The sequence below is a fragment of the Phocoena sinus genome, chromosome 1, assembly GCF_008692025.1.
Source record: "Phocoena sinus isolate mPhoSin1 chromosome 1, mPhoSin1.pri, whole genome shotgun sequence".
Lineage (NCBI taxonomy): Eukaryota > Metazoa > Chordata > Mammalia > Artiodactyla > Phocoenidae > Phocoena > Phocoena sinus.
In genome coordinates, this window is record NC_045763.1 from 75688212 (window position 1) to 75702156 (window position 13945).

Here is a 13945-nt window from a genome sequence, read left to right on the forward strand (position 1 = left end):
AGAACATCAGTAGGAAGAATGGCTAAAGGAGTATGAGTGGTAAGAAGAGGCAGGATGGGGGTGGGGGTGAGACAGGCAAATATGCTGCAAGGAAGCCAAGGAAAGAACGTTTCAAGAGTTTAAGGTAGCAGTTGATACCCGATAAGAGTTAGGTTAGATAAGAAGAGTGTTCTGGATTGGTCATTTGTATGTTAAAATCATTCAGGATGATGGCAGGACTCCAGTTGGAAATCTAACCATAGGCGAGGTATCAAAGTCTTCACTGAATAAATGGGAATGCCCAAGAGTTCTGTAGGTGATGTTAAATACGAAAGGCAGAGGTGGTGCAAGAGTGTGCCATGAGCCTCCAAAAAGCCTTATTCCTTCATTGAGCATAAGTTCCTACTCAATAGTAAAAAGGTAATAACCTGGAAATAGCACTAAGGAGCCAAGAGGATATTGACCAAACTTCTTTTTTTTTAATTTATTTATTTTATGTATTTATTTTTTAGCTGCGTTGGGTCTTCATCGCTGTGCACAGGCTTTCTCTAGTTGCGGCGAGCAGGGGCTACTCCTCGTTGCGGTGTGCGGGCTTCTCACTGTGGTGGCTTCTCTTGTTACAGAGCACGGGCTCTAGGCACGTGGGCTCAACAGCTGTGGCTCGCGGGCCCCAGAGCGCAGGCTCAGCAGTTGCAGCACACGGGCCCAGCTGCTCTGCGGCATGTGCGATCTTCCTGGACCAGAGTTCGAACCCGCGTCCCCCGCATTGGCAGATGGATTCTCAACCACTGCACCACCAGGGAAGCCCCAAACTTTTTCTTCGATATATACAAAGAGATACAACATATATAAAGTGCTTGGCATATAATAATAATCAATACATGTTAGACATACAGTGATGATAATGATAAAGCATTTTGTACACAGTACGCATGCAACAATTGTTTATTCACATTCCTTAACTTATATCATGTGATCTTTACTACTATCGTTAGTTTCCTACAATGAATTGCAACATTCAGTGTAAAGAGCATTGAGTTACAATTAGAAAGTGAAAATGCAATTTTCTGTAGCTGCCAAATAAAGACACTACTAACCCTTTAGGGCATAATCTTTTTTAAAGGTTCCATAGTTGTTCCTTGACAAAGCAAGACTTGTTAGTTCTTATAAAACTCAATATGCCCTGGTAGCTTGAGACTTGCCCTGTAATGCAATTATATTAAATCAAAACCTAAAAGATCTCCAGAAAAGATAACTTTATACCTTAGTGAAACATGTATTTCAAATATCATTATCCTTTATATGATTAATATGCTAAACAACTATTAATATAAATGGAATTTTAAATTAACCCAAGTTCAAGATTACTTGCTTCACTATAATTTGAGGGCAAATAAGAGAGAATTATTATAACAAATATTAAGCACTTAAAGTATGCTCAATGAACATTATGTTCAATGAAGTAAAAATTATAGTTGCTTTTCTATAAGCAGACAAACGTCACAGGAAAAATGATCAAAAGATTTTATAAAATGAAACAGAGAGATGGTATTCATAGTGCGTTGTAACATGTATGATGTGACTACTCATCAGTCTAGAAATTAGCTATATGGCCTTATCCCAGAAACTTAGTGATAGGCAGGAGCATCTTAAAGCCATATTGCCTTAACATCTTTCAAACACTTTGGGACATAAAAACCGTAAGATAATAAATTTGTGGTGACAATCTTTAATGTGACAGGAGCTACTTAAAAAAAGACTTGGGGAGAATTTATGATGAAGTTTATTTAATGCAACACAGTAAAACTTTTATCATGTACTTGAAGCAGGCAATTATTGATAAATAAAGAGCTGGTTCTAGTTACATCTCTTAAGCTGCCCTGTAATAGTTAGATACTATGAAACCATATGCCTCTCATCCTCATTCAGGCACAGGACCAACTACACAGAGAAATTCTACTCATCCCCATGGTGGGATATACGTATCACTACACTAAAAACAAGTCATTCTAATCTCTAAAACTACTTCTTCTCAGAGGCTGGTTTGAAGTACCTATATTTTATTAATGCTCAATCACAAAATTCACCCTGTTCTCTCTGCCTAAAACTCTAATAATCACTAAATAAATAATGTCGACTTTTCTAATTTCTTCTCTTGTACTATGAATAGATTTTATACCTTAAATTTTGCACCTGACTGAAAAAAATCTGGTTTGTCTGGAGCACTTCATTCTGTATTCCAGACAAGCCAACTACTAAGAATGCATTAAATTGTGAGTAAACTCTATCATTCACTCCATTAATATCTCTTCTTTTAGACCTACTTAACAGTTAATTATATTTTAAAGTTTACTTGAAATGTGAGTTCACGTGGAACAAACACATGAGGCAACACTATTACTGGCCGGTTCCCCAAATCAACAATACCCTTTACTTTGAGCCACGATGAGCCCTTGTGTATATTTTATTGTAATTCCAATGATATTTCTCAGGCAAATCTTAAGTCATCCCATTGGCTTTTTATCAAGAATGAAAACAGCTCTAGGTTCTTCTGAAAAACAGGTTTACTGAAATGGAATATACAAAGAATAAAGCCAAGAAATACCCAATTCATAAATTATGTAAACTCTCAATTTTAGAAAAGAATGCTTCTATAAATGTTTCATTGACCTATTGTCATACCTTCTGCATATGCTGCAAATTTCCAACTAAGGACCTTCTCTTATAACAAATAATCAAGTCAAACCACATCACTTCATCTTTTTAAATTATACACATTTGACATAATTTTTATCTCCAAGAAAGTCTTCAACCAAGACAAAATCTCCTTTTATTTAGTTATAGAGTGTAATTTTCTGAGGATTGCTATTTATAAAATTTTTCTTTAATAAAATTCATAAAATGAGTCCTTTGCTGATTTTGTTAATTACACATTATTAAGGGAAAAATTCTACTTTTTTGTAGAAATGACCCATTTTTTAGTGGAAATAATATGCCTTCTTCCTTTATAAAATAAAAGTAACCATTATTTCTGGTTTGCTAAAACTTAAGAGAAAGAAAAAGTGCTTTAGTTTGCTCCCTCTCCGAATTAAAATGCTTGGGATCGAAGTTTTAGTTATCCAAGAATATAATATTAAATATTCTATGAAATACAGTCATTCAGAGTTCAGAGATTGGGAAGCTCAGTTATCTGGAAAGCCTCAATCCTAACAGTTAGCTTTAAGGATTTCAACTAATAAAAATCTCTTGAATATGTGCAAGTTGAACCTTCCTCAAATTCTCACCTAGACAATTAATTGTGTGTAAAATAAGAAAGCAAATTAGAAGAGAAAAACAAAAACTATTACAGCAAGAAAAAAAAAAACGGTAGTTGACAGTAGAGAGAAGAGAAAGACTATCAAAATACATAGATGATCTAGAAATACATAACAAAGCATCTGTATGTGAAAGGATGTGATAGCTGAGATATGGTTCAAAATAATCCAAGTTTGGGGAGAATCAAATGAGGGGTATAAATGAGACAGGTTTGGTCATGTGTTGATTATGGAAGCCAGGTGATGGATAAAGAAGGTTTATCATAGTATTCTCTCTACTTGTGTATATGCTTGAAAAGTTTGCTAATAAAAAGTAAAACAGGGCTTCCCTGGTGGCGCAGTGGTTGAGAGTCCGCCTGCCAATGCAGGGGACGCGGGTTCGTGCCCCGGTCCGGGAAGATCCCACATGCCGCGGAGCGGCTGGGCCCGTGAGCCATGGCCGCTGGGCCTGCGCGTCCGGAGCCTGTGCTCCGCGGCGGGAGAGGCCACAGCATTGAGAGGCCCGCGTAACCCAAAAAAAAAAAAAAAAAAAAAAAAAAAAAAAAAAAAGTAAAACAACAACAAAAAACAAACATGGAATTATAAGCCAATAGGCCTCGAATATCGATTAGTTATGAAAAATGTCCTAATGGCCAAATTCAAAGGCCTTTTTTCTGTTCTCATTTTATATGATCTCTCAGAATGACAGTGCATCACACCTTTCCTTAACACTCTGTAGTCTCTTGTTTCCCATACTTTCTGACTCCTTTCCTCTCAATCTCTTTAGCTGTTTCTTCTTTCTTTGCCTGCCTCCAAAGTTTGGAGATCCTCAAAGTTCTTGTCTTTTCAAACTCTATAGACAACTGCAAGGCGTTAATTACAACTAGTGCCAATGACCATCAAATTGCCGTTTTCTACCCCCACCAGTCGGGGTATTAGAAGTGTATTTACAATGCTATACATTGGATTGCATTCATCACCTGGGTCAACAGCAGATCCCTCACATTCTACTTACATCCTCTCTTTAGCTGTAGGAGATATATCCTTGATATATCCACTGAGATCTCCTACTAGTACATCAAATTCAATATGTAAGTTTGAAAAAGAAACCCAATTCATAATCTTTTTCTACATTTCTCCACCGAAAGCAGTAGCTTTCCTCTCAGCTTTCTTACTTCTGCTAATGGAACCCAATCAACCAGGTGTCAAAGTCAGGATTGTCTGGGCCCTCCCTTTCTTCAAATACTTTCAATTCTATTTCTTCCTGCTGTTGCTGCTGCTGCCAGATGCCATCCAATCTCATTAACTCCTTGCTGAGACTATTGCCAAGGCTTCCTAACTGGTTTTCCTTCCTCTTGTATCTTCTAATTTCAGTCCATCACACAGACTTGCCAGATAAATATTCCTGAAGACTATCTCTAAAGATTTCACTCCCCTGCTCAAAAATCGTTGATGGATCCCCTCTGCCTAGTAAATAAATCTAAATTCTCTAACCAGATAGTCAATGCCCCTTATATTATGTCAGCTCCAGTTAAACTGAACTCTGATGACATTTTATTTATCTCTCTATGAAGAAAAGGTGCCCTTTTCCTTCTGTTAGCTACTACAGTTAATTTAATGTAGGTCTCTTCCTCCCAACACTTGTTGGCTGTTTGAGGACAGGGACCATATCTTGGTATCTCCCCACAGAAAATAACACAGTAGTGTTTGTAAAAGAAGGAAATTAAGACTGCAGAATAAAACCAAATTAAATTTAGGCTACAAAACAGTATTTCAATTCTCTTTCGTGCAGATGTAGTCTTTCCAGAATGTGTACATAAAAATAACATCTATTTATTACCTGTTATTACATTTATATCTGGGTATTGGCTTTCACACAGACCAACAGCTTTGCTATCCCTCTCAAAAGCCTCTCGAAGTTCTTTCTTGACTGCTGCCGAGCCACATAATCGGTACAGGCCTACTACCTAGAAATAAAATTATGGCCACATTAGAAACACTAGAAACACTAGAAAATATTATAGTGCAGTATGTATAAATCACATGAACTTGGCAATTAATATGTTCTGATGGCATTTAATTAAAAATATCTCAAACATAGCTTTTGAAATCTCACCATAGACTATACTGATTATAGTTATAGTTATATAGTTTAATAAAAAATTATATTCTTTCCTTTAAATTTGAACAATATACTGTGATTTCTGTAATGCTGCCTATCATATCTTAAGCAAAGATACAATCCTTATCCTTTAGTTTTACATGCTCAAACAATATCTCCATGCCCCAAGATGTTGCCCTTTCACATCTTTTGCTCTAGACTGAAGTAATACAGCACAGCAGTTAAACTAGGGTTTTGGATTCATAAAGCCCCACACTATCACTCCTTGCTTGGTGAATTTGAGCAAGTTACTTAATCTCTTTAAAACTTGAAAAAAGTATATTTTTGAAATAAGGTTCCAGTATACTATTTGTGTAAAGTTATCTTTAAAAAAAAAAAAAGTTTCTGAGGAAGAAATAAATCTAGGACTTTTTAACTTATCAAATTAATTGATTATAAAGCAATGAAGGAAATTCAATTAAAATTATACATTAAAGGTAAAATAAAACTTCTAGTTCAAAATGTATATAAGATGCAAAGACACCACTCACTCTCCCTTCAACCTACATTAAAAAGATTTGTTTTTTAAACACTGTTAGTTCAGTATAAATTCACTAAGAGGAAATCAACATGGTATCTTAAAGAGAAAACATGCCTGATTAAGCAATTGGAGTTTTTTAAAATGATAAACCTTCAAGAAAATTCAGGAAAGCGGTTGTCACCTATACTTCCACATCAAAGACTATTTAGGAAGTTTAATCACCTTGAATTGAAAGAAGTTACAGATAAAGAAATTATTTCAAGACAGAAATAAAGTGAAAACACACAGTGCAATCCCCAAGGATTTGAACTAGGAATCACTTTAAAATGCTAAAAGTGATCTAGAGGGAGAATGCAAATGAAATTTCCCGGTTTACTTATGACAACCTCTTCTGAGTTTTTAAATAACTGATAGAATACACTACAGAAAGTGGGTCTCAACATAGGAAAGCGTCAGTAATGGATACATGGAAATGTTATCCAAAATACTTGCGATGACAAGCATTAAGTATTAATTGAAAGATAGTAAAGAACCTACAACTATTTCTAAGAAAAGGTAATTCAAGGTGCTGCTGCATTCAAAAGAATCAACATGATATGGGAAATCGGGAAGGTACTGGAAAGAAAATTCAAATTTCCTGTCCTTATCCACATTCATGTTACATTCACATCATCACAAGAAAGAAAAGTAGAACGGTAGATGATCCAGACAATGAAACTAAAATATTAAACAGGATCAAAGGAAATGCTACCACACGAGAAGAAACTAACTTGAGTACAGCCCTTCTGGTGTATGCACACTTAAGTGTCACAAAATTTCATAAGGATGTATCCTCTTAAACTTGAGAAAGAGATGAACCTAGAACAAATTAAAGAAAGCAATACTTCAATAGCAAGTAATAAATTAATGGAACATGTTATCCCAAAAGCTGCAATTACAAATATAGTTTTAAAGGTGAATAAAAGAAGGAAGAGCTAATATAGATATGTCAGGCAGGGATATTTTAGGATATATCCCTACCTTCAGAGGCTGACTTCTTGAATCAAACACTTGAAGTACATGCTTGATGCCTCTATTGAGGACAGAATCTGAACTGGATGGACCATGAGGATGATTTCTATACTAATTTTTCCTATTGGAAGCAGGAGACAGGCAGTAGTAGCCTTCAAAGTATTTCGAAGATATCACAAACCATTTTTTGTTTGACTATCAAAACCTGATGTTCATTGTAAAAAAACAAGAATAATTACTGACTAGAGAGGTAAACAAAATTTAAGCAGTATGCTGCTCTGTAAACTGCAGGCACAATCAGCCTCTTTCTGTGCGTGTGTTGGGGTGCAACAGGGAGAAGCACAAGAGACAAAACAAGAAAAGGTGTTGAAAAAGTACAGCTCCAAACATACAACTGTAAATTTTTTTTTTACTTTTTATTTCACAGGAAATAATTCTTTATTAAAATAAAACTTTCTAAACTTTAAGTATAGAAATAAAAAGCATTGCTAAAAATATTTTCTTGACATTTAAAATCAGTTATTACAGTCTTATATACTTGCTCTTTATAAAATATTTTCAGAAAATAGACTGCAAAAGTACAGCGTTATTTGAGTTACTTATTTTAATATACAATTGTAAAAGTTTCTGTTTAAATAATTAGCTTTAAAGTCTGCCTAATCTCTGGCCTCCCTACATGCTGCATGGAAAAAAAAAATACAGGAAAAACAGAGGATCTTAAGAAAAAAGTAACTAGACCAAAAGTTGGATTGGAAACTGAAGGCCTCACTTCCACCCAGACAACGTAAACTTGACTTGATGGAATCACATATCTGAAAAGAGGTTTCAAAAATTCAAATGTCCTACCTCTCAGCTTCAGGAAGCTACTGCATCTATTTTTATTTAATATAAGCAAAAAAGACCCACAGAGATTAAGTGACTTGCCCAACATCACACAGCCAATGATGGATGAGAAACCAGAATCCAAGTCTCTTGTACCTTTATACAAAACTCCACTAACTTATGCAATTTCTATCATTTCCATGTTAAATTCAAGGTAGATTATTTTAAGTTTGCATCTACATTCTTATAAAGAAATCATATTTCAGATTTTGTGGTATTTATCCTCGATATTTTTTAATGAATGTTATAAATTCTGATAGCACTAAAGCAAAATACATCAGAACATAATGATGCTTAGGCTTATTTTGTATTGCAAAAAATTAGTATAAATAATTACTTATACCTCATTAATATCCTCAGTCATACACTGTTTCTCATTGTCATAGTCTACATGTATAAATGAAAATAAAGATAAGGTCTACTAACTAGTTAACATTTACATATCTTGTTACAAATAACACCAGGTTTTTTGTTTGTTCTAATGAACTGCTTTTACCTTCTTTAAAAGGAAAAGAGAATGAGATGTGCTTTTATTAGTAGGACCTCTCCTTATCCTCCATGCTATCCCAAAGGTAAGACATGGATAAGCTTATGCTTTCCAAAGAGTGGAACTGAGGGAGAACAGGGAATAAGGGCAGGGAGTTAATTTTAGGAGTGAAACAGGGTTATAATATTCACTGTCGAACTCTCTACCAAAAGAACGTCAAAACATTCAGAAACATTCCTTAAATGAATTAGGCTTAGCCTATGTTATCAGCTCTGGCTTTTGCTAGGAATGCCATTGTAAAGCAATCTTCATCTTTAAGTATAAGACCATGCAGCTCTGCATCACAACATAAATTATGGAACCATCTAGCACGCTTTCAATCACTGACAACATAGGTTAAGGCATAAATTACATCCTAAACAGCAATGGAATAAAAATAAAGAATTGGAATGAGAAAAAGTCTAAATTGGATTTTTTTTAACTTACCTTGAACTCCTTCCCCCAAGACTTACTATAAATAAATTTAATTATTACTCAAATAGACAAATAAGGGGGCAGTAGAGAAACACAGTAAAATAATACCTGACAGCCTCTCTTTTCAATTTCCACAATACATTTCTGAATCAGGAGTGGTACCATCAAGCCTATATTTTCTTTCTCTACAACTTTTCGAATATCAACACCAAATATTACTGGTTCTCGATTTATATCTAGTCCATGAAGTGAATTCTCCCACTGTTCCAAAAGAGTCACTTTCACATAAATAAGACCTCTAGGTTCAAGTTTGACAGCCAACAGATGTGTCTTTGTCACTCTGAATAAGGTGGGAAGAACAACAGTTCCATGACAACACACTCGATTTTTTCTTGGAGTGGGTTCCCAACTGAATACTACTAATTTCAAATGCTGTGCATTTTCAATTTCTATGTTGAAAGTGTGATCCATGTCTAAAAACGTTGTCCGACATGTGAGCAAAGCTGTTCTGGCTTTGTTTACTGAATCTACCTGAATTGCACAAAAGACATCTTTTGAATCTATCCGAGGTGGTTTTAAATCCTCAGCACCATAGAAATGCACATTCATGAGCCCAGATATGTACTGAGAACACTTAGGTTGATCAGAAAAGCTATAATGTCTAAAAGCATCAATGTCTATTTCATTCTTGCTACAACTATTTGGAATTATTTCTTTTCCTTTTGCAAATTTGTTTTCACATCCATGTTTGCTAGATTTAGCTATAAGTTCAGGAGAATCTCCATCACTGAGGTAACCACTTTTGCAGGAATACTTAGAACTCACAGAGGTTTTCTTCTGGTAGCTGTGCTGAGAAGACACACTAGTATCAAGATGGTACCGGCTTATAACATTCCTCTTAGCAGCTGTGGTTGTGTTCCCAGAAGGTAGAATAACAGCATGATGAATTTCTTGCCAGTTACATTTAGACAAGGAAGGAGTATTATCCGGACTGTTTCCATAATTCAAGTTTCCTTTAACACTTAGTTTCCGGCTAAGTTCTGGCAACCTTTTCATTCTCATGGAAAGTTTCCTCACAGTTCGTGGAGATTTTATTTTATCCGGGAAAGACCAATGAATTGAACTGCCTTTTTTCACAGGGCTAGGGCTTGGAGAAGATGGTCCTGTAACTCCCAAATCAGGCTTATTTGTAGCAGCTACTATCCCAGGACCTTGAAAATAAAAGACATTATAAGGTGAAATGTTTTTTTTTTTTTTTTTTTTTTTTTTTGGCAGTACGTGGGCCTCTCACTGTTGTGGCCTCTCCCCCTGCGGAGCACAGGCTCCGGACGCGCAGGCTCAGCGGCCATGGCTCACGGGCCCAGCCGCTCTGCGGCATGTGGGATCTTCCCGGACCAGGGCACGAACCCATGTCCCCTGCATCGGCAGGCGGACTCCCAACCACTGCGCCACCAGGGAAGCCCAGGTGAAATGTTTTGATTCCTACTTTTATTTTTACTTTATAAAACACCAACTTAACAAGCTCTCACATGGACACAAATTCTTTCCTGTCTCATCTTAAGGGTGAGATTTAGTCAAAAGTTTAGATGAATCTCCACTACCATGTTCAAGCAGAGTATCAAGATCTACAAATGGCTTCCGGTGGAAAGAAATATCTCCCTCTCCATCTGCCCTTCTATTCTGACGCTTTGGAGGAAAGGTAATACAGGTTCCTTTTAAATCTTTCTCACTGCAATATACTTCAGTGAGCATGTGTTTATAACTGTAAACAGTGAATATCAGAGAAAACTAGGAAAGCTTCCTATTTTAATATGTTCATTTTAACATATTAAAACATTAATTTCAACATGTTTCCTATTTTAATATGTTTATTTATAAATTCTACCTAATATAAGAATGATTCCTCTATATTTACAATACTCTAAAAACTAAATTTCATCACATAGCATTGCTGGTTAAAAAAAAAGTTAAAAACCAAACAAGTGTATAATTTTGACAACCAAGAGCCAACTTAATTGGCTCTAAAATTCTATTAGAACGGGCTTCCCTGGTGGCGCAGTGGTTGAGAGTCTGCCTGCCGATGCAGGGAACACGGGTTCGTGCCCCGGTCCGGGAAGATACAACATGCGGCAGAGCGGCTGGGCCCGTGAGCCATGGCCGCTGAGCCTGCGCATCCAGAGCCCGTGCTCCACAACGGGAGAGGCCACAACAGCGAGAGGCCCATGTACCAAAAAAAATTGTATTAGAACATATCACCAAAGATTATATAGAATGAACTCTAGTTAATCAAGAATAACTGAATAATGAATATCATAAACCTACCTGAATAATTTTTTAAATGTATAGACATTTTCTTTCTTGTATTATCTTTATGCAATAATTCCGTAGAACTTCAAAAGCTAAATTAGGGCGTTTCTTTGCTATTGTAATATATTAAATGACAGTACAGAGATAAAGTATGTTTTCTTATAATTTTCAATTTTCATAAAGAGTAAAGTGTTAAAATTCTTTCGAATTCTTCTCCACATAAAAATAGGTTTTTTTTTTCCTAAATGTCAAAATTACTCAGGTTTACAATAAAACGTTTTTTAAAAATTCAAAAAAGTACAAATAAAGTAAATAATAGCCCACATTGCCAAGAGATTAACCACTGTAAAACCGCACTACCAGGAGATTAATGATGGTAAATACTGTGGTGAAAATAATATTAAAAGTAGTTTCTATTGTTATTATTAAATTATTAATATTTAGTTATTATTAAAATTAATACCAGCCAACATTTACTGAGCTAGACAAAGTGTGAAAAATTAATTTAATAATTAGTATGGGCAGACCCTCATTTAACTCTCATAATAACCTTCAGAGTTAAGATACCATTACCACCCCATTCTCCAGGTAAGGAACCTCATGCATGAGCTAATTTGTCTAAGATCACAAAGCTGGTAAGTGGAAGAATCAGGACTCAAACCTAAACACAGGCTTTCAGAATCTATGCTCTAAAGTACTACGCTTTCAGTCTCTCCATCCTTTTAAACAATTTTCTGTCCATACATATACATCAAACTGATTTTCAGATACCTTTTCTCAACTATTATTAAGAAGTTAAAATATTCCATTTAACCTTAAACTTTCAATCCCCCCCCCAAAAAAAAGAATGTAAAGACTAATCAATTTCATTTAAAAATCTGAACCTGTTCCTAGTACGTTTTCAAATTAATAGAACAAAGTGAAAATAACTTCTAAAACTCTGTTGGTATTATCCCAATTATTTAAAATTTAAACTAATTGTTCATACTTTATTTAATAATTCCTTATAAAGATCCTTAATGACCCTAATATCAGAGGTTACTCTATGTAATACTACATTTGACAACTAAAATGAGAAAAAAGTGTTTATTCATTTCAAAAATCAGTAGATTAAATGACCTTTCTTTAAAGTATTAATATAGTATTCTCCCCCCACCCTTCAATGTGTCCTATTGACAAAGTAGTTTCTTTGTAGAGAAAGGACTATTTTAAGTATGCCTGCTGGGCTTTTCTGGTAAGCAACTAATAAGCAATGGAGTGTTTGATAAACTAGACAAAGCGTTCCCTTGTACTGTAAATTGTAGTACAATTCTACTGGTTTCCTGGTCTAAAACATTCTATAGTAGTCAGAGTCCTACTGTAGTCTACAATCTATTTTGTCATGGCCTAAAAAAAGCTACTCAGTATATGAAATTGCTCTAGGTTTTATTAAATCAATAAAGAGTTAATCTAACATACTGACTTTTTTACATATTATGCATTAAATATCTCCTACTGAAGTCCTTACCTAATTATTAAAATGAAATACTGTATTTGTTAGCAATTTCTACTGCAGACAAGACTGAATTTATTTTTTTTAAATGCTTTGTTTTTATAAAATCCAAGAGCTGAAATATGACCAATTTGAACAATCACTTAAAATTAAACCAAAATTATACCAACCAAATCACAGATTAGCTACAGCTTATAAGGGGAAAACATAAAATGAAAATATTTAAATATAAATTTATGAACCAGGCTTGAATCTATTGAAACTGGCACACTCCTTCAGCATCTAGAGCAGTAACTGGCACATACCAGAAACTCAGTGTTTATTGAATAAATGAATTAACCAATTGTTAATTGTCTATAAATTGGTGAACCTTTCAGGAAATACAATATAGATATTACCTAAAATAGTTACCAGCTAAAAAGACCAAGTAAAGATACTAGTAATGGACCCTAATGAAGTAAAATAGATCATGATAAAGATCACTGCAACAGTAGTGGAGTCTATTAACACCCAACATTAAGGAACCAGTCAAACAGATTAGGGCACATCAACTCAATTAAATACTTTAAAAATAGGGAAACAATCATAAGATTAATCTACATGTAACAACACAAAATATAGATAGCAAGTGAAATTAGCAAAAACCAAAAATAGTCCACTATGTCAGCAACTAGGTAAAAGATACATAAACAACCAGAAGTTAAAAGGGAAAAAACAAGTCACAATTGTGTTAGGATGATCATAAAATTGTCATTCATATTAAAAATACTTAAACTTTCTTATTTCTTGAACAAAAAATTATTTTGAAATTCAACCATTCTCTTTGCCTATTTCTCAACAGATTTCTGCCAATGTTGCTAAAGAAAACATACCACTTTAGGTAAATGACCTTTCTGATCAAACTAAAGCAAAAAGATGACATATAAACGAACTGTCCAAATACTTCCTTTGGTCAACTTAGGAACGTGCTTGTTGTAATAATATACTTAAGAGAAGAATAACAGTAAGAAAGGAGACATAATTGGCAGCCCTACTGTACTTTCAAATTTGGGTGGTTTTTTTGTTTTTTTGGTAATGTCTGTCAGTCTTTACAGATTCACAATTTGCCACAAACATAAAATAATAAAGTTTAAAGACAGTACTTAAAGTGTATATCACTTTACAGACACTGGCTCTCTAATGTTGCTCTTATACTTATGCCCTCTTGCCTTTTCTGCACCATTCCAGACCCATCACTATCTGTCTGCCCTACTCCTGCAAGCCTTCCTCATCACTCCATCCTGATCACAACCGCTGTTCCAAACTATTATTTTATAGACTATTTATACCTCTTCCCATCCATATTACAAAAGAAACACACATTTGCTCTGGAAAATCA

At 34.8% G+C, this 13945-nt stretch overlaps 1 protein-coding gene across 2 annotated transcripts in view; it reads right to left on the minus strand.

Moving 5' to 3' along the window:
- Nucleotides 1-13945, minus strand: part of SYDE2 (synapse defective Rho GTPase homolog 2) — a 36525-nt gene that overhangs the window by 11901 nt on the left and 10679 nt on the right. For both annotated transcript variants that reach the window (XM_032609575.1, XM_032609579.1), the window contains exons 3-4: nucleotides 8877-9979; nucleotides 5113-5239 (exon numbers count right to left, since the gene is read on the minus strand). In XM_032609575.1, coding sequence (XP_032465466.1) covers nucleotides 5113-5239; nucleotides 8877-9979 — 1230 coding nt within the window. The remainder of the gene's footprint in view (nucleotides 1-5112; nucleotides 5240-8876; nucleotides 9980-13945) is intronic.